Source organism: Nerophis ophidion, linkage group LG12 (assembly GCF_033978795.1).
Source record: "Nerophis ophidion isolate RoL-2023_Sa linkage group LG12, RoL_Noph_v1.0, whole genome shotgun sequence".
Lineage (NCBI taxonomy): Eukaryota > Metazoa > Chordata > Actinopteri > Syngnathiformes > Syngnathidae > Nerophis > Nerophis ophidion.
Genome location: NC_084622.1, coordinates 4336417 through 4358291, shown reverse-complemented (window position 1 = coordinate 4358291; position 21875 = coordinate 4336417). Strand labels below are relative to the sequence as shown.

Here is a 21875-nt window from a genome sequence, read left to right as displayed (position 1 = left end):
CTCTGGCCTCTTTTGACAGCTCTTTGGTCTTGCCCATGGTAGCAGTTGGACCTTGACTGACTGTGGGCTGCACAGGTGACTTTAATAAGCTCAAAGGGGTGGTGGGTGGGTGTTTAGTTGTGGGGTTAAGGTGGATTTTTTTTAAGGTAGACTGACGGCTCTATGAGAGTCATAATTCTTGCTGATTCTCATGTGTACAAATACTTATAAACCCCAGTATAATACAAATAAATTATTAAAAAAATAAATAACATGTGATTTTTCTTTTTAGATTATGTCTCTAACAGCGGAAATATATCTATGATGAACATTGCAGATCTCTCCCCAATTCCTAAGTGGGAGAACTTGCAAAATTGCAGGGTGTGCAATTACTTGTGGACCTCACTGTGCAAACAGTATATACATATATATATATATATATATATATATATCTATATATATATATATATATATATATATAGATACATACATATATATCCACATGCACATACATACATTTATATATAGGTGGCGACTTGTCCAGGGTGTACCCCGCCTTCCGCCCGATTGTAGCTGAGATAGGCGCCAGCGCCCCCCGCGACCTTGAAAGGGAATAAGTGGTAGTAAATGGATGGATGGATATATATATATATGTATATATATATGTAGGTGTGGGGAAAATTAACAGACTACTTCGTCTCTACAGAACTGTTTCATGAGGGGTTCCCTCAATCATCAGGAAATCTCCTGATGATTGAGGGAACCCCTCATGAAACAGTTCTGTAGAGACGAAGTAGTCTTGTAATTTTTCCCACACCTACATATTGCGCTCTACCACGGTATCGAGCACTATTCTCTGGATAATCCAATCAAGACATATATATATATATATATATATATATATATATATATATATATATATTAGGGCTGTGAATCATTGGGTGTCCCACGATTCGATTCAATATCGATTCTTGGGGTCACGATTCGATATTTTATCGATTTTTTTCGATTGGATTCTCAATTCAAAAACGATATTTTTACGATTCAAAACGGTTCTGTATTCATTCAATACATAGGATTTCAGCAGGATCTACCCCAGTCTGCTGACATGCTAGCAGAGTAGTAGATTTAAAAAAAAAAAAAACTTTTATAATTGTAAAGGACAATGTTTAATCAATTGATTGCAATAATGTACATTTGTTTTAACTATTAAATGAACCAAAAATATGACTTATTTTACCTTTGTGAAAACATTGGACACAGTGTGTTGTCAAGCTTATGAGATGCGATGCAAGTGTAAGCCACTGTGACACTATTGTTCTTTTTTTAATTTTTATAAATGTCTAATGATAATGTCAGTGAGGGATTTTTAATCACTGCTTTGCTGAAATTATAACTAATATTGATACTGTTGTTGATAATATTCATTTTTGTTTCACTACTTTTGGTTTGTTCTGTGTCGTGTTTGTGTCTCCTCTCAATTGCTCTGTTTATTGCAGTTCTGAGTGTTGCTGGGTCAGGTTTGGTTTTGGAATTGGATTGCATTGTTATGGTATTGCTTTGTAGTGGTTTGTTGGATTGATTAAAAAAAATAAAATAAAATAAAAAAAATAATAAATAAATAAATCGATTTAAAAAAAATGAGAATCGATTCTGAATCGCCAAAAGTAAACTATATATATATATATATATATATATATATATATATATATACATATATAATTTTGGGATTATTGTTATTTTGATATGTCCTTTCTAATCCATTTTCTACCGATTGTTACTCTTGGTGTCTCTTATCCTAGCCGCTCAGGCAAATGTTATTGGCTAAAAATTAATGTTCCCATCTTGGAGAGCTTTAGTTTGTAGTTTTCTGAGTTCTTTATAGCGTACTTCCTGTTTATAGCTTCTTGTCTCCTCCTCTGCATGAGCGAGTTTCCTTTTGTATCATGGATTGTTGTTTTTTTGTTATTTGATCCGTCTAGAATGTTGCTATTGCTTTTTTCCTCCCTATGGAGTGATTTTCCGTTTATTGTTTTTTGCCTTGTGCTACGTTTCTTTTCTTACTCTAGTGTATCAAGTATAGAGTTTGTAACCATTTTCTTTAAATCACTCCGTCTTAAGAGAGTTTTGAAAAAATTGCTGAAATAAAGCCTGTGTCAATCGTCCCTCATCTGCACCTGAGTCCTCATTCTCGCTCGAATGCAGCTGAGATAGATTCCAGCGACCCCAAAAGGGACAAGCAGTAGAAAATGGATGTCTATATATATATATATATATATAAATATATATATATATATATGTATGTATGTATGTATGTATGTATATATATATATATATATACATACATACATACATATATACATATATATATATATATATATATATATATATATATATATATATATATATATATATATATATATATATATATATATATATATATATATATATATATATATATATATATATATATATATATATATATATATATATATATATATATATATATACCTTTTTTTTAACCCAAAGCGCCCCTGAAGTCAGAAACTTTAGGGACCCCTTATGTATACTGTAGAGCAGGGGTCACCAACCTTTTTGAAAGCAGGAGCTACTTCTTGGGTACTGATTAATGCGAAGGGCTACCAGTTTAACTCTGTGTTATTGTTAATAATTCATTATATTTATCTTTGGGGAAACACTGATCATCTTAATGATTTATCACAATAAATATATATAGTAACAGATAAATGTCACTCCGTCGTACATTTTATTTCTTTCTACAGAAGGTTTTTTGCAGAGAATAAATGATGAAAAAAAACTTAATTGAACGGTTTAAAAGAGGAGAAAAAAAGAAAAATTTTATTTTGAAAAATAGTTTATCTTCAATTTCGACTCTTAAAAATTCAAAATTCCACCAAAAAAAGAAGAATAGAAAAACTAGCTAATTCTAATCGTTTTGAAAAAAAATTAAAAAAAGAATTTATGGAACATCATTAGTAATTTTTCCTGATTAAGATTATTTTTAGAATTTTGATGACATGTTTTAAATAGGTTAAAATCCAATCTGCACTTTGTTAGAATATATAACAAATTGGACAAAGATATATTTCTAACAAAGACAAATCATTATTTATTCCAGATTTTCCAGAACAACATTTTTTAAAGAAATTCAAAAGACTTTGAAATAAGATTAAAATGTTAATTTTACAGATTTTTTAGATTTGCCAGAATAATTGTTTTGAATTGTATTCATAATAAGTTTGAAGAAATATTTCACAAATATTCATCGTCGAAGAAACAGAAGCTGAAATGAAGAATTAAATTAAAATATATTTATTATTCTTTACAATAAAAAACTGAATTTACTTGAAAATGTATTTAAATTGTCAGGAAAAGAAGAGGAAGGAATGTGTTTAAAAATTCTAAAATCATTTTTAAGGTTGTATTTTTTATCTAAAATTGACTTAAAAAAAATTAAATAAGTAAAGACCAAGTCTTTAAAATATTTTCTTGGATTTTCAAATTCTATTAGGGTTTTGTCTCTCTTAGAGTTAAAAATGTCTAGCAAAGCGAGACCAGCTTGCTACTAAATAAATACAATTTCAAAAATAGAGGCAGCTCACTGGTAAGTGCTGCCATTTGAGCTATTTTTAGAACAGGCCAGCAGGCGACTCATCTGGTCCTTCCGGGCTACCTGGTGCCTGCGGGCACCGCGTTGGTGACCCCTGCTGTAGAGTGTCCGCCCTGAGATCGGTAGGTTGTGAGTTTAAACTTCGGCCGAGTCATACCAAAGACTATAAAATTGGGATCCATTACCTCCCTGTCCTTTTGTCACCGATTCTGTTCATAACTTTTATGGACAGAATTTCTAGGCACAGTCAAGGCGTTGAGGGGTTCCGGTTTGGTGACCGCAGGATTAGGTCTCTGCTTTTTGCAGATGATGTGGTCCTGATGGCTTCATCTGACCGGAATCTTCAGCTCTTACTGGATCGGTTCCCAGCCGAGTGTGAAGCGACCGGAATGAGAATCAGCACCTCCAAGTCCGAGTCCATGGTTCTCGCCCGGAAAAGGGTGGAGTGCCATCTCCGGGTTGGGGAGGAGACCCTGCCCCAAGTGGAGGAGTTCAAGTACCTAGGAGTCTTGTTCACGAGTGAGGGAAGAGTGGATCGTGAGATCGACAGGCGGATCGGTGCGGCGTCTTCAGTAATGCGGACGTTGTATCGATCCGTTGTGGTGAAGAAGGAGCTGAGCGGAAGGCAAAGCTCTCAATTTACCGGTCGATCTTCGTTCCCATCCTCACCTATGGTCATGAGCTCTGGGTCATGACCGAAAGGATAAGATCACGGGTACAAGCGGCCGAAATGAGTTTCCTCCGCCGGGTGGCGGGGCTCTCCCTTAGAGATAGGGTGAGAAGCTCTGCCATCCGGGAGGAACTCAAAGTAAAGCCGCTGCTCCTCCACATCGAGAGGAGCCAGATGAGGTGGTTCAGGCATCTGGTCAGGATGCCACCCGAACGCCTCCCTAGGGAGGTGTTTAGGGCACGTCCAGCTGGTAGGAGGCCACGGAGAAGACCAAGGACACGTTGGGAAGACTATGTCTCCCGGCTGGCCTGGGAACACCTCGGGATCCCCCGGGAAGAGCTAGACGAAGTGGCTGGGGAGAGGGAAGTCTGGGTTTCCCTGCTTAGGCTGTTGCCCCCGCGACCCGACCTCGGATAAGCGGAAGATGATGGATGGATGGATGGATGGATACCTCCCTGCTTGGCACTCAGCATCAAGGGTTGGAATTGAGGGTTAAATCACCAAAAATGATTCCCGAGCATGGCCACTGCTGCTGCTCACTGCTCCCCTCACCTCCCAGGGGGTGATCAAGGGTGATGGGTCAAATGCAGAGAATAATTTCGCCACACCGAAAGGGAATAAGCGGTAGAAAAATGGATGGATGGATGGATACATGTAAATATGTTTGTATATACATGTGTATATGTATATATATATATATATATATATATATATATATATATATATATCTTATATAATTGACGAAGGGGTAGATCTTGCTTTGGCTTTGGCGACCTCTGATTAATTATGTCCCATATTGTTAATTCGCCTGTGAACTGTAGATGAGGACAGACTCACCACGTTCTGGACATCTTCCTTGTCCGGACACACCTCCTCCACAAAAACTTTCACTTTTCAACAAACTTCTCATTAATGAATGCCTTTCCCCAACTTGCCATCAGTCCAGCTGGCTTGAAGCTGGCCTGGACAGATGAGAGGTTCGTCTGTTTTTGGTGTGGCGTTGCACTCTGCTAGGCAGCAAAAGATTACCATAGCCACCTTGTCTTTTCCTCACTTGGCCCAGCAAGCACGCCTATTGCATTACGAGTTTTACAGTGCCAGCAATGGTAAATTCTTTGAACACCGCCGCTGTCTTTTTGACGATGAGGCAAATGGCCTTTTCCTTGCACCAAGCAAAAACAAGTCATCCGTCCACTGCTGTTTAAAAACTCTGCACTCTTAATCAATAATCAGTTCCCCCGACATTTTCCACATTTTCTCCTCGCCCTCGTGCACTTATTGACTGTAAAACGTCACAGCGGGAGCGTGCTCGCGCCGCAGTTAGTGACGTCCCTTTGTCTTTGGGAAAATGCAATTTCCATATTTAGAATGATAGTTGGGGGACCCATGCTCTACACCAGGGGTGCCCATTACGTCGATCGCGAGCTACCAGTCGACCGTGGGGGGTGTGTCAGTCGATCTCCAGCCAGGCTTTTAAAAAAAATAGACCTAAAAATTAGTGATCATCAATCTTCACCAAGACGTCACTTAAATGACATTCACGGTACCGGAGGGTCTTGTGAGATGACGCTGGCTGCTGCAAGATCATTATTATGAAAATATGACCGAGAGGAAGGCGAGAAACACTTTTTATTTCAACAGACTCTCGCGCCGTACCTTCCGTCAAAACTCTAAAGGCCGACTGCACATTTCCTATCTTCACAATAAAAGCCCTGCTTCATGCTGCCTGCGCTAACAAAATACAGAGTCTCGCTTTCTGAGGGATCGCTTGTGCACGCCAGCTTTCCGAGATTCTTACAAAATACAGAGTCTCGCAAAACTGCCGTGCACAAGCGATCCCTCAGAAAGCTGGCGTGCACAAGTGATGTGCACGCCAGCTTTCCGAGATTCTTATTTTGTTAGCGCAGGCAGCATGAAGCAGGGCTTTTATTGTGAAGATAGGAAATGTGCAGTCGGCCTTTAGAGTTTTGACGGAAGGGACGGCGCGAAAGTCTGTTGAAATAAAAAGTGTTTCTCGCCTTCCTCTCTGTCATTTTTTCATAATAATGAACTGGCAGCAGCCAGCGTCATCTCACAAGACCCTCGGGTGCCGTGAATGTCAATCAAGCAAGCTACGGAATTTGCCGCCAATGTTTTTCTTGTAAAGTGTATGGAAGCTGGATGAATTAGATGCCAAAAACCAACCACTTTCATGTGGTATTGTACAGAAAGGACAACTTTTTTTCTCCTCCATTTGAAAATGTGGGCGTTATCATCATTACTGTCTGATTCCAATCAATGCAAGTCATCAGAATCAGGTAATACACCAACTTATATTCTTGTCTTCGTGAAAGAAAGAAATCTATATGTTACACATGCTTGTATTATCATTAAACACATTTAACTTGTTTACAAAAATGTGTCTTTCATAAATAAATAAATATAAATGATATATATAAATGAGGTAGATCCCCTCGAGTTGGTCAATTGAAAAGTAGCTCGCCTGCAGAAAAAGTGTGGGCACCCCTGCTCTACGTAATGATAGAAGTAACGTTGAAACATTAATGAGTGGTAAAGGAGGACAAACATGTTAGGTTACCTTGCCTATATGCTGATTATAAGAAAACTGATCAAAACTAAAGCTCGTCTGTAGCTGACTGTCTTTATGTTAAGATGTGTTGCAAAGCCTGGTTTCTATTTTTTTTACAGAGCTGTCCTTACTCAGGCAGTTGATTTAAAGGCCTACTGAAATGAGATTTTCTTATTTAAATGGGGATAGCAGGTCCATTCTATGTGTCATACTTGATCATTTTGCGATATTGCCATATTTTTGCTGAAAGGATTTAGTAGAGAACATCGACGATAAAGTTTGGTCGCTAATAAAAAGTTTGCCTTTACCGGAAGTCGCAGACAATGACGTCACCCGTGTGAGGGCTCCTCACGTCCTCACATTGTTTAAAATGCGAGCCTCCAACACAAAGAGATATTCGGAATTGAGAAAACGACAATTTCCCCATTTATTTGAGCGGGGATGAAGGATTCGTGGCTGAGGATATTGATAGCAAAGGACTAGAAAAAATAAACAAATAAAAAAATTGACACATTTACTAGGATCATTCTTGGAAATCCCTTATCTTTCTATTGTGTTGCTAGTGTTTTAGTGAGATTAAATAGTACCTGATAGTCGGAGGGGTGTGTCCACGGGTGTCTTGAACCCAGTCTCTAAGGGAATTAGTCACGGCAGCAGCAGCACGACAGAAGTTCCGCTGATCTCCGGTAAGAGGCGACTTTTTACTACAATTTTCTCGCCGAAACCTGCCGGTTGACAAGTGGTCGGGATCCATGTTCGCTTGACCGCTCTGATCCATAGTAAAGCTTCACCTCCGGGAATTTTAAACAAGGAAACACCGTGTGTTTGTGTGGCTAAAGGCTACAGCTTCCCACATCCATCTTTCTACTTTGACTTCTCCATTATTAATCGAACAAATAGCAAAAGATTCAGCAACACAGATGTCCAGAATACTGTTTAATTGCGCGATGAAAAGAGACGACTTTTAGCCGCAAATGTTGCTACGCTAATATTTCCTGACAGTCCGTGACGTCACTCACACGCGTCATCATTCCGCGACGGAAATTAAAAATTGCAATTTTAGTAAACTAAAAAGGCCGTATTGGCATGTGTTGCAACGTTAATATTTCATCATTGATATATAAACTATCAGACTGCGTGGTCGCTAGTAGTGGCTTTCAGTAGGCCTTTAATAAATAATGTACAAAGTGAGTGGGATCTTTCCTCGGTGATGTCATTAAAAAGTGTCCGTTTAAGGGCCTTGAATTGGACTTTTGTGTTCCCTAAAGTTGTGAACAGTATCCATGTCGTCCATCTAAACCAGGCCAAGGCAATTATTTTGACTCAGGGGCCAAATTTTGAGAAAAAAATGTGTCAGGGTTGGCTGGTATATCTATTTTTAGGAAAACTAATACAAAACCTCACAATAAAGTCTGATTGAATGCTAAAAATGTTATGACAGACTGCCTTAAAAACGGAATGGAATATTTATTTTTTCTATGAACGATAAAACTCTGAATATTGAGAACACCCCCTCTCAATCGACATATTTTACAATCAAGCCAAATGCAACAAAAATGCAACAAACACAGCGAAATATGAATGTGAAGGGTAAAAAAAACACAAAACATCTACAATGTGAATTGTGAATTATATTTATATAGCGCTTTTCTCTAGTGACTCAAAGCGCTTTACATAGTGAAAGCCAATATCTAAGTTACATTTTTTCAAACCAGTGTGGGTGGCACTGGGAGCAGGTGGGTAAAGTGTCTTGCCCAAGGACACAACGGCAGTGACTAGGATGGCGGAAGCGGGAATCGAACCTGCAACCCTCAAGTTGCTGGCACGGCCGCTCTACCAACCGAGCTATGATATATGTGATACATCACTAAGCTTTGTTGTAAAAATCTCCTTCCACGTCTGTCTCTGACACCGACATTTCAGGCTGGCCGCTCTGGAAACACTCTGTGGAAATGTCTTCGTGACTAGTAGGAATGTACGGTATACGGGTATTAGTATAGTACCGCGATACTAATGAATCATATTCGTTACCATACCCCCTCTGAAAAGTACAGGTCCGCAACACCCTAAGATTTTTTTGTTAAAATAAAGCCAATAATGCAAATTTTTCTGGTCTCCTTTATTTACAAATATATCGAAAATTACCGAAAAGTATCAAAATAATATTGACAACACTAGTCACTAAAATATCATGCAAAAGCGCAGATTCCAACCATTGACATAGGTTGTATGGTTCAAGACTTATGGTCATTTGAAAACATCACTGCACATCTTAATGGCAGCTAGACTTTCCATATTAAAGATCTAAAAAAAATATTTGGGAATGTCCGGCGGGCCAGATTGAAAAGCTTAAAGGGGAACATTATCACAAGTTCAAAAGGGTTAAAAACAATAAAAATCAGTTCCCAGTGGCTTGTTTTATTTTTCGAAGTTTTTTTCAAAATTTTACACCTCCCGGAATACCCCTAAAAAAAGCTTTAAAGTCCTTGATTTTCGCTATTTGCTAAACCATTTACCCGTGACGTCATACAGTGCTGCCAATACAAACAACATGGCGGTTACCACAGCAAGATATAGCGACATTAGCTCGGATTCAGACTCGGATTTCAGCGGCTTAAGCGATTCAACAGATTACGCATGTATTGAAACAGACGGTCGGAGTATGGAGGCAGATAGCGAAAAGGAAATTGAAGAAGAAACTGAAGCTATTGAGCGAATAGCTATTGACGCTATTCGGCCATAGCATGGATGTACCTAATGAAGTAGCCCGTAGCTTGGCTGCCTTATTAAAATGTGCGGACCAAACGTTTAGGACTTTCGCATCTTGTGACACTGGAGCAAATTAAATCCGGCGACTGGTAAGTGTTTGTTTCGCATTAAATGTGGGTATCTAGTTTCAAATGTATATACAGCTAGCGTAAATAGCATGTTAGCATCGATTAGCGTAGCATTTTAGCATCAATTAGCTGGCAGTCATGCCGTGACCTAATACGTCTGATTAGCACATAAGTCAACAACATCAACAAAACTCATCTTTGTGATTTCGTTGACTTAATTGTTGCAAATGCATCTGCAGGTTATCCATACATCTCTGTGCCATGTCTGTCTTAGCATCGCCGGTCAAATGTGCAGACACTCTGGCAAATTCAATGGGGGTCTGGCGGCAGATTTCTTGCCAGTGGTGCAACTTGAATCCCTCCCTGTTAGTGTTGTTACACCCTCCGACAACACACCGACAAGGCATGATGTCTCCAAGGTTCCAAAAAATAGTCGAAAAAACGGAAAATAACAGAGCTGAGACCCCGTGTTTGTAATGTGAAAATGAAAATGGCGGGTGTGTTACCTCGGTGACGTCACGTTCTGACGTCATCGCTAAAAGACCGATAAACAGAAAGGCGTTTAATTTGCCAAAATTCACCCATTTAGAGTTCGGAAATCGGTTAAAAAAATACATGGTCTTTTTTCTGCAACCTCAAGGTATATATTGACACTTGCATAGGTTTGGTGATAATGTTCCCCTTTAACCCATGACTATTGTCTCTCATTGTACAGCATGCCCGACTTGCAACGATTTCCACGGACTGGTGCAGAAAATCATGGAGCTGCAAGACATCCTTGCTAAAACCTCCAGTAAGGTAATGCACAGTAAGCTCGGTAAGGCAGCTTGTTTTTGCTTCCAACAGTGATTACTATTCTCAAATGCTCCCACTGTGGCAACAGCTGCGGCCGGAGGCATTATTCTCTCATTATTTATTCATTCATTGTGAATATCTTCATTTATTTTATTGTCTTTTGTATTTATTTACATTATAAATAACATTTAAGTAACTAGTGGTACATGGAGAAGGGGTCGGAATAAATAAGAGCTGCTTCTTCCTACTCTTTTTCGACCATGTTGGATAGTGCAAGTGTAACTATGTAATGTTCCTTTAGTAAATTTGTTAAAGGGGAACTTCCCTTTTGCCTATTAAGAAAAGACATGACGACGGATGGTTTTTTTTATGGATTCTAAATATTAAATAAATCCTATCTTATAGGAGTGAAACGGTACACAAAAATTTCAGTTCGGTACATCTCGGTTTGGAGGTCACGGTTCGGTTCATTTTTGGAACAGTAAGAAAACAACAAAATATAAATTTTTGGGGTTATTTTTTTACCAAATTTGTAAACAATTGCTTTATCTTTTTAATATTTGGAACACTATGATAATTCTGCCCACGTTACTTAACATTAAACTGCCTCAAATTGTTGCTCAGATTAAATTAAAATGACAAAACCTTTCTTCGACATATAAAAAGTGCAACATTAAACAGTTTCAAGTCAACTCATCATGCTTAATTTATCACAGCATTTGGGAAGCCTGTACTTGATTTTTATTATGTAAATGTTATATTTTTATCAACATGTGATAGCTTGGATCCTGCCATTCAAAACTTTTCTGTTCGTAAAACACACACACACACACACAAACACACACACACACACACACACACACACACACACACACACACACACACACACACACACACACACACACACACACCGCAAAATGAGCTAACGTTATGTTAAAAGCTGATTAGCCTTCACCTCAAGCCAGAACTGCGAGCAAGCTGAGCTGCAATTTAAGTTTCTAGAAAGTCTTCTACATATAAAAAGTGCAACATTAAACAGTTTTAAGTCAACTCATCATGCTTAATTTATCACAGCATTTGGGAAGCCTGTACTTGATTTTTATTATGTAAATGTTATATTTTTATCAACATGTGATAGCAGGGACCCTGCCATTCAAAACTTTTCTGTTCGTAAAACACACACACATACACACACACACACACACACACACACACACACACACACACACACCGCAAAATGAGCTAACGTTATGCTAAAAGCTAATTAGCCTTCACCTCAAGCCAGAACTGCGAGCGAGCTGAGCTGCAGTTTAAGTTTGTAGAAAGTCAACGAGCTCATAGTGATGTTGGTAGTAAATGGTAAATGATAAATGGGTTGTACTTGTATAGAGCTTTTCTACCTTCAAGGTACTCAAAGCGCTTTGACACTACTTCCACATTTACCCATTCACACACACATTCACACACTGATGGAGGGAGCTGCCATGCAAGGCGCTCACCAGAACCCTTCAGGAGCAAGGGTGAAGTATCTTGCTCAGGACACAACGGACGTGACGAATTTGGTACTAGGTGGGGATTGAACCAGGGACCCTCGGGTTGCACACGGCCTCTCTCCCACTGCGCCACGCCGTTCCTAAGTAGTTGACTGGGAGGTGTTTATTATCATTTGGGGAGAGTACGCTGCCTTATGCTCACCTGCTTAACACCTATCTGCTCGACGCTGAAGCATTTACTACATGCGCTCTGACTATGCACTGCTGATTGGCTGTTACCGCTATATATGTAACCAATCAGATGGTTGTGTGGGTGGGACAATGCTGGGTGCTGAGACAGAGGCAGAAGAAGTAAAGCAGCTTGTTAATACTTTAGCTTAGAAACTCGTTTGGTACACCCCCGTACCGAACCGAAACCCCCGTACCAAAACGGTTCAATACAAATACACGTACCATTACACCCCTACTATCTTATAATGAATCCTATGGAAACTGTTAAATTCTGCCGGTAGATGTAACCCAGGGGTGCCCACACTTTTTCTGCAGGCGAGCTACTTTTCAATTGACCAACTCGAGGGGATCTACCTCATTTATATATATAATTTATATTTATTTATTTATGAAAGAGACATTTTTGTAAACAAGTTAAATGTGTTTAATGATAATACAAGCATGTGTAACACATATAGATGTCTTTCTTTCACGAAGACAAGAATATAAGTTGGTGTATTACCTGATTCTGATGACTTGCATTGATTGGAATCAGACAGTAATGATGATAACGCCCACATTTTCAAATGGAGGAGAAAAAGTTGTCCTTTCTGTACAATACCACATGAAAGTGGTTGGTTTTTGGCATCTAATTCATCCAGCTTCCATACACTTTACAAGAAAAACATTGGCGGCAAATTCCGCAGCTTGCTTGATTGACATTCACGGCACCCGAGGGTCTTGTGAGATGACGCTGGCTGCTGCCAGTTCATTATTATGAAAAAATGACAGAGAGGAAGGCGAGAAACACTTTTGATTTCAACAGACTTTCGCGCCGTCCCTTCCGTCAAAACTCTAAAGGCCGACTGCAGATTTCCTATCTTCACAATAAAAGCCCTGCTTCATGCTGCCTGCGCTAACAAAATAAGAGTCTCGGAAAGCTGGCGTGCACAAGTGATATGCACGCCAGCTTTCTGAGGGATCGCTTGTGCACGCCAGTTTTCCGAGACTCTGTATTTAGTTAGCGCAGGCAGCATGAAGCAGGGCTTTTATTGTGAAGATAGGAAATGTGCACTCGGCCTTTAGAGTTTTGACGGAAGGTACGGCGCGAGAGTCTGCTGAAATAAAAAGTGTTTCTCGCCTTCCTCTCGGTCATTTTTAATAATAATGATCTTGCAGCAGCCAGCGTCATCTCACAAGACCCTCCGGTACCGTGAATGTCATTTAAGTGACGTCTTGGTGAAGATTGATGATCACTAATTTTTAGGTCTATTTTTTTTGAAAGCCTGGCTGGAGATCGACTGACACACCCCCCGCGGTCGACTGGTAGCTCGCGATCGTCTATTTTTTTTGAAAGCCTGGCTGGAGATCGACTGACACACCCCCCGCGGTCGACTGGTAGCTCGCGATCGACGTAATGGGCACCCCTGATGTAACCTATCCGTGCTACAAATCTATGCAATATATATGGGGTGTTATGGGCTAGGAACAGAAGACTAGAATTTTGACTCGGAGAAAGAAGGCAGAGCTTGAATTGCAGTTTGGTTGGCACCGTTTATTAGAGAATTAGTGATGGATAGCAGATATATACACAACAATGAGTTGAATGGCCATTCAACGTGAGAGCAAGTTGGAAGAAAAACACAGTTACTATATACATGTATACAATTCCAATTTAATTATTTAGTGAAGGGGTCTCAGACACGCGGCCCGCGAGACGTTATTTTGTGGCCCCCACCTTAAAATCAAAGTTTTATATGAATTGCGCTTGACAATGTTGTGTTATTGGGGTCTTAAATGGTTCTTTCAACGTTCTGGGTTGCCTACCCCTGCATTAGTGGAAAAGCGGCAAGTGAGTGAAAGCGACAGAGACATTGCCATGAAGACGAGGGTTTTCTTACGTGCCTGGCTGCAGTCAAACTGCGACACCTGTCCGTCAGTAGTAACAGTCCCCTATAACCGAGACCAATTGAAATTGTTATTTTAATTTGCATTGCCTCACAAGATGAACACTACATATATGTCTATATGACACCGGATAACACTCCGGGAGCCGTCACTTTTTTGCGCTCGCTATCATGGGACTTTCCTGGCTAGTATCCGCCAACCGCCGTGTTGCTGTAGAGGGGGAAAGCGGAACGACACACATTGCGGAACACATTATTCTCCATGCGTCGGCTAATTACAAATATATTCCATGCTGAGGAGTATGCAACATTTTTTTTAGGAAATCTTTTCTTGCGGCCCAGCCTCAACAAGACTCTGCATCCAGTGGCCCCCTGATTTAGTGTTTCTGGGTCTTGTTTAAATCTCAGATCAGATAATAAAGTTCTTGGAGAAAGGATGGTAGTACAGTCCCATGTGCTGCAGTTGTGAAGTGAATTATATTTATATAGCGCTTTTCTCTAGTGACTCAAAGCGCTTTACATAGTGAAACCCAATATCTAAGTTACATTTAAACCAGTGTGGGTGGCACTGGGAACAGGTGGGTAAAGTGTCTTGCCCAAGGACACAACGGCAGTGACTAGGGAATCGAACCTGCAACCCTCAAGTTGCTGGCACGGCCGCTCTACCAACCGAGCTATCCCGCCTCTACACATATTACCAGTTACTGGTAATATGTGTAGAGGGTTGGCTAGAGAGCCTCCTACCAGCCCAGACAGAACAGATAGTGGGGTTCCTGGTTGGAATCTCCCAAGAACAATCCTTGGACTAGATGCTTTTTTTCCTCAGCTCGCCATCAAAAAGAGAAGCCTGGCCTTTGTAAGAACCAAGACCATCCTTATAAATCTATGTGTACACAAAATATCTTCATTAAATAACACTAATTGCATCATAAGGTATTCAGAATAGGTTCTAGGTCTTTCTTCAATATTGTACAATATAAATCCGTATACATGTCAGAATCACAATATGCAATAAAGTGCTAAAACAACAATTAGCAGCGTAAATATGACCTATACAATTCGGTCAGTGCACTAAACGTGCTTATTATCGAAACGCATTTAAAAGTACATTCAATACACAATAGTTATCTTTGGTTTAGGTCATAAAATGACGATTGAGAATATGCCACAAAGACTGTTGCAATGAAACAATCGAAGAAAGATGTGACGGGTTTCCAGCCGTCCTCGTGTGGGGTGCAGTGCCGATTGATACAGGACGCATCGTAGCAGGTTTGATTCGTGTTTATTCTTTCAACAAACATCAGGTCTTGCCAGTCTGTCGCGCCAATTTCTGGCTTGCAGGCTCTTCCTGGTCGTCGCGGCGCACCTTTCGGTGTCCCGGGGCTGCGTCTGCTGCGGGGGCTCATCTTTCTCTCGGTCGATCTCGTCGCGCTCGTGGTCCTTGTTGTCGGGTTGTTCCTCTCCTACTTCTGCCACGATTGCTCCTCCCTCTCCCTTTTTATGCGGCAGCAGAAGATGTAACGATTGAGCGCGGGTGTGTTGTGTACGCATCTGACGCTGATGGCTGCAGTGTCGCTACAGGCGTGCCGCGCCTCTCCGCTCTGCTGCATAAATAAAGTACTATCTAATCTAAATGCCCCGCCTCCTGGCCGCCACCTTGGTCAGGACAACCATTTGCCCTGTCCCGCTGTCGGCTCCGCCTCTCCACAAAAGATTAATGCTGGAGGTGCTAAATTTGGACTCACCATCTCTGCTTCTACAGTCACACACAGCTTAATGACAAAAAAACCCAGCGCTAGTATTCAGCTTTATAAAGTTAACAAATACGCATTTAGTTTAAAATCCCTTTAGCACAATATTTCGGGTGAAAACGTGAATTAAAAACCTACCTCAAGCAGAAATACGATCAGTCTCCCCTCACGTCCTGTCTACTGGCCACTTCCTGCTACCGTCTTATAAGCGAAGCTAATTGGACCGTATCGGTCACGCGACTAGGATGCGTGCACAGCGCCCAAAGATTAATAGAAAGCAAGAGCATACCATTCACTTCCTGCTACTGGCATATAACCAAAGCTGATTGGACCGTGGCGGTCACTTGACTAGGAAGAGTGCAAAGAGTAAATAAAAAGAGCCTAATAGTCTCCGCAAAGGTATGGATTTGACACCTGTGTTACATAGAGCACCTAAAAAAAACATACAAACACCTCCATTATGGTTTGAAATGCATCTTGTAAGTATATATGTCATGTAGTAACATTCATAATAACATTTAATAATTACGTACTTCTATCATTTTAAGCACACGTGGCGCATTAATTAAAAAAAATGCATCACGTTTGCTATTTTTTCTTTGTCATCACTCTATGAAAGCAAACAAACTTAATAAAACATCACTTACTGTACAATGTCTGCTTTCAAATGGATATATAAAGCTGATTGGACTGTGGTGGTCTTGTGACTAGGAAGAGCGCAAGAAGTAAATAAAAAGCAAGTGTCAGGGTTAGTTTGTGACGAACCCCAATATGCAGGGACGGAGGCAGGCATTGAACAGGAAAACATGATCTAATTAAAATTTTAGAATACGGACAAACCAAAGGGGTAAAACTAAAAGCGCGCACGAGGCGAATAACAGACTAAGGGAGCTAGCATGGGAGCTAGAGAAATAACAAAGAGCCTTAACATAGCAAAAATCAAAAAGGGTCTAGCATGGAAGCCAGTGGGTAGCTAGCAGGAAAACAGAAGTCGTAACGTGTGGTACAAAACAAACTGGAAGCAGGTTACAAAGAACAGTAAGCTATAAACATCTGACGCATATAGCCTACCGCTATGCTGCAAATACAAGACACGGCACGGCACGACAGGAGCGACATCGACAAGACAATAATCCAGCCCCTGACTGGAGGACAAAAACAGACTCAAATAGAGTGGGCTGATTGACACCAGGTGTGGCCAGGTGCCAACCCGCCGCATCTGAGGGAAAAACAGCACTCAGGGAGAAAGACAGGAAACTAACAAAATAAGAGTGCTGACAGGAACTAAAAACAGGAAATACTAAACACACACAGTGGTAAAACTAAAACACAAACAAACTGTCTGTGGCAAGCCTGACAGCAGGAGCCTAATAGTCGCCGCAAAAACAACATCCAAACACCTCTATTATAGTTTAAAATGCATCATGTAAGTATATACATTCATAATAACATTTAATAATTACGTATTTTGATAATTATAAGCATATGTTGCCCAATATTTTAAAAAATGCATCACAACATTCGCTTTTTTTTCTTCGTCATCACTTTATGAAAGCCTAAAAACGTAATAAAATATCACTTACTGTACATTGTCTGCTGTCAAAATGATGCCGACAGCTAGAATGTTTCTATATTCCCATTTAGCTGAAAACTTCATTTTCGTGTCGTCCTCGCCAGTTCCAGATACTATATGGCTGTCAAAAGGTCCCAGCTTGTTGGATTATATTCTCAGCCTTCTACTTTCCAGGTGAGAGGCATGATTTATAATCTAGAATAAATTTACAGGGAGCAGAGAAGCGAGGAGGCAGCAGACCACTTGATGATGTAAACATCGGCACACAGGAAGTGAACATGTCGCCACTATTAATAATTCATCTGCGTTAGCGCTTATAATAACAATATCATTAATACTTGTTAATATTCAAGTCACCAAATGTAAATGGAGTATTCTTGGTGCTTTTTGAATGGTTATTTATCGGATTTCATGGGCGCAATAGTGGAGCTCCGCTGACTCCGCTGTAAGGGAGTTCATTTAGTTATTAGAATGCATTAAAAAGAAAAACTGTCATGTCTTACGTGATTGTAAACAATGGGCAAAATTGACAACTAAAGTCCCGTTCGCCTTTAAACATGCCTGAAACAAATACAAACCCCTTTTCCATATGATTTGGGAAATTGGGTTAGATGTAAATATAAACAGAGTACAATGATTTGCAAATCATTTTCAACCCATATTCAGTTGAATATGCTACAAAGACAACATATTTGATGTTCAAACTGATAAACATTTTTTTTAATGCAAATAATAATTAACTTTAGAATTTGATGCCAGCAGCACGTGACAAAGAAGTTGGGAAAGGTGGCAATAAATACCGAGAGAGTTGAGAAATGCTCATCAAACACTTATTTGGAACAACCCACAGGTGTGCAGACTAATTGGGAACAGTTGGGTGCCATGATTGGGTTTAAAAACAGCTTCCCAAAAAATGCTCAGTCTTTCACAAACAAGGATGGGGCGAGGTACACCCCTTTGTACACAACTGCGTGAGCAAATAGTCAAACAGTTTAAGAACGTTTCTGAAAGTGCAATTGCAAGAAATTTAGGGATTTCAACATCTACAGTACAGTCTGTAATATTATCAAAAGGTTCAGAGAATCTGGAGAAATAACTCCACGATCCCTGTATCAAAAACCGACATCACTATCTAAAGGATATCACCACATGGGCTCAGGAACACTTCAGAAAACCACTGTCAGTAAATACAGTTGGTCGCTACATCTGTAAAGGCAAGTTAAAGCTCTACTATGCAAAGCGAAAGCCATTTATCAACAACATCCAGAAACACTGCTGGCTTCTCTGGGCCCGAGATCATAATAACAATATCTCTAATACTATTTCTAAATATTCAAGACACAAAATGTAAATGGAGTATTCTTGGTGCTTTTTGAATGGTTATTTGTCGGATTTCATGGGTGCAATAGTGGAGCTCCCTTTGACTCCGCTGTAAGGGAGTTCATTTAATTATTTGAATGCATTAAAAAGAAAAACTGTCATGTCTTACGTGATTGTGAACAATGGGCAAAATTGACAACTAAAGTCCCGTTCGCCTTTAAACATGCCTGAAAGAAATACAAACCCCTTTTCCATATGATTTGGGAAATTGGGTTAGATGTAAATATAAACAGAATACAATGATTTGCAAATCATTTTCAACCCGTATTCAGTTGAATATGCTACAAAGACAACATATTTGATGTTCAAACTGATAAAAAAATGTTTTAATGCAAATAATCATTAACTTTAGGATTTGATGCCAGCAGCACGTGACAAAGAAGTTGGGAAAGGTGGCAATAAATACTGGGAAAGTTGAGAAATGCTCATCAAACACTTATTTGGAACATCCCACAGGTGTGCAGGCTAATTGGGAACAGTTGGGTGCCATGATTGGGTTTAAAAACAGCTTCCCAAAAAATGCTCAGTCTTTCACAAACAAGGATGGGGCGAGGTACACCCCTTTGTCCACAACTGCGTGAGCAAATAGTCAAACAGTTTAAGAACGTTTCTGAAAGTGCAATTGCAAGAAATTTAGGGATTTCAACATCTACAGTACAGTCTGTAATATTATCAAAAGGTTCAGAGAATCTGGAGAAATAACTCCACGATCCCTGTATCAAAAACCGACATCAATATCTAAAGGATATCACCACATGGGCTCAGGAACACTTCAGAAAACCACTGTCAGTAAATACAGTTGGTCGCTACATCTGTAAGTGCAAGTTAAAGCTCTACTATGCAAAGCGAAAGCCATTTATCAACAACATCCAGAAACGCTGCTGCCTTCTCTGGGCCCGAGATCATAATAACAATATCTCTAATACTATTTGTAAATATTCAAGACACAAAATGTAAATGGAGTATTCTCGGTGCTTTTTGAATGGTTATTTGTCGGATTTCATGGGTGCAATAGTGGAGCTCCCTTTGACTCCGCTGTAAGGGAGTTCATTTAATTATTTGAATGCATTAAAAAGAAAAACTGTCATGTCTTACGTGATTGTGAACAATGGGCAAAATTGACAACTAAAGTCCCGTTCGCCTTTAAACATGCCTGAAACAAATACAAACCCCTTTTCCATATGATTTGGGAAATTGGGTTAGATGTAAATATAAACAGAATACAATGATTTGCAAATCATTTTCAACCCGTATTCAGTTGAATATGCTACAAAGACAACATATTTGATGTTCAAACTGATAAAAAAATGTTTTAATGCAAATAATCATTAACTTTAGGATTTGATGCCAGCAGCACGTGACAAAGAAGTTGGGAAAGGTGGCAATAAATACTGGGAAAGTTGAGAAATGCTCATCAAACACTTATTTGGAACATCCCACAGGTGTGCAGGCTAATTGGGAACAGTTGGGTGCCATGATTGGGTTTAAAAACAGCTTCCCAAAAAATGCTCAGTCTTTCACAAACAAGGATGGGGCGAGGTACACCCCTTTGTCCACAACTGCGTGAGCAAATAGTCAAACAGTTTAAGAAAGTTTCTGAAAGTGCAATTGCAAGAAATTTAGGGATTTCAACATCTACAGTACAGTCTGTAATATTATCAAAAGGTTCAGAGAATCTGGAGAAATAACTCCACGATCCCTGTATCAAAAACCGACATCAATATCTAAAGGATATCACCACATGGGCTCAGGAACACTTCAGAAAACCACTGTCAGTAAATACAGTTGGTCGCTACATCTGTAAGTGCAAGTTAAAGCTCTACTATGCAAAGCGAAAGCCATTTATCAACAACATCCAGAAACGCTGCTGCCTTCTCTGGGCCCGAGATCATAATAACAATATCTCTAATACTATTTGTAAATATTCAAGACACAAAATGTAAATGGAGTATTCTCGGTGCTTTTTGAATGGTTATTTGTCGGATTTCATGGGTGCAATAGTGGAGCTCCCTTTGACTCCGCTTTAAGGGAGATCATTTAATTATTAGAATGCACTAAAAAATATGGCATGTCTTACGTGATTGTGAACGATGGGCAACATTTACTACAAAAGTCCCGTTCGCCTTTAAAGAAATAAACCATTTCATTACACTTCCTCATGTTAACAGACGCCTGGAGTCAAGTTTTCCAAACACCTTGTACGCCACGATTTGATTAGAGGCCAGGGGTCAAGGCCACCTTTATTCATTCGGGGGGGGGGATGCCCGCAGCGAATTTCATTACGTTCTGGAACCAACATCCAGGGATGACATTTATGTCCATAAAGTCAAAGGTTGTCTTCACCCTAAAATCTGACGTCGTTATTATTGGAAACCGCACGTAACGCTCTCTTTGTTCCTGACACGCTTGCAGCACATTGAAGAACGTCACGTGTTTACAGAAAAATATTAGGAAGAAGCCGCAAATGTTATTTAATCCTTCCTTTTTGCCATATCTGGACGATTACTGAAAGTCTTTAGTTGTGTTTAATTAAGTGTTTTTATCAATAATTTTCACATCCAACAAGCTGACTTCTGCTCTTTGTCTTGTGTGTGTGTGTGTGTGTGTGTGTGTGTGTGTGTGTGTGTGGGGGGGGGTCTGAGCAGCTGTCCAGGGCGGAGGAGAAGATGAATGGGCTGGACGGCTGCTACTGTGAGAGGACCTGCAGCGTCAACGGGGTGGTCTACCGAGAGGACGAGGGTTGGACAGATGGTTGCAGGAACTGCACGTGCACGGTGGGTCTTCACACCTTGTGTTAAACGCATGTTTACAGCTTGTGCATTTTAAAACATTGTGTGGCGGCATCTAGTTGAAAGCTGGAGTGTTCAATCACTTCAAGGATTCAAGGAACTTTATTGTCAAATATGGTGTTAAGCAAGTGTGTGGTAATTTATATGGAAATGTCTGAATCACTGAAGTGTGCAATATATTGTTGTTAACATTTACCCCCAAAGATGTCACTCTTTGACGCAATATTAGAAAGCCTCTTTAATATACTATCACAATACATAAGTACCGCATTTTTCGGAGTATAAGTCGCT

At 39.9% G+C, this 21875-nt stretch overlaps 1 protein-coding gene across 1 annotated transcript in view; it reads left to right on the top strand.

Annotated features, from left to right (window-relative positions):
* Window positions 1-21593, top strand: part of LOC133563739 (protein kinase C-binding protein NELL2-like) — a 129813-nt gene extending 108220 nt beyond the window's left edge. Inside the window, exons 7-8 of the mRNA XM_061918037.1 lie at window positions 10402-10484; window positions 21441-21593. Coding sequence (XP_061774021.1) covers window positions 10402-10484; window positions 21441-21593 — 236 coding nt within the window. The remainder of the gene's footprint in view (window positions 1-10401; window positions 10485-21440) is intronic.
* The last annotated feature ends 282 nt before the right edge of the window (window positions 21594-21875 follow it).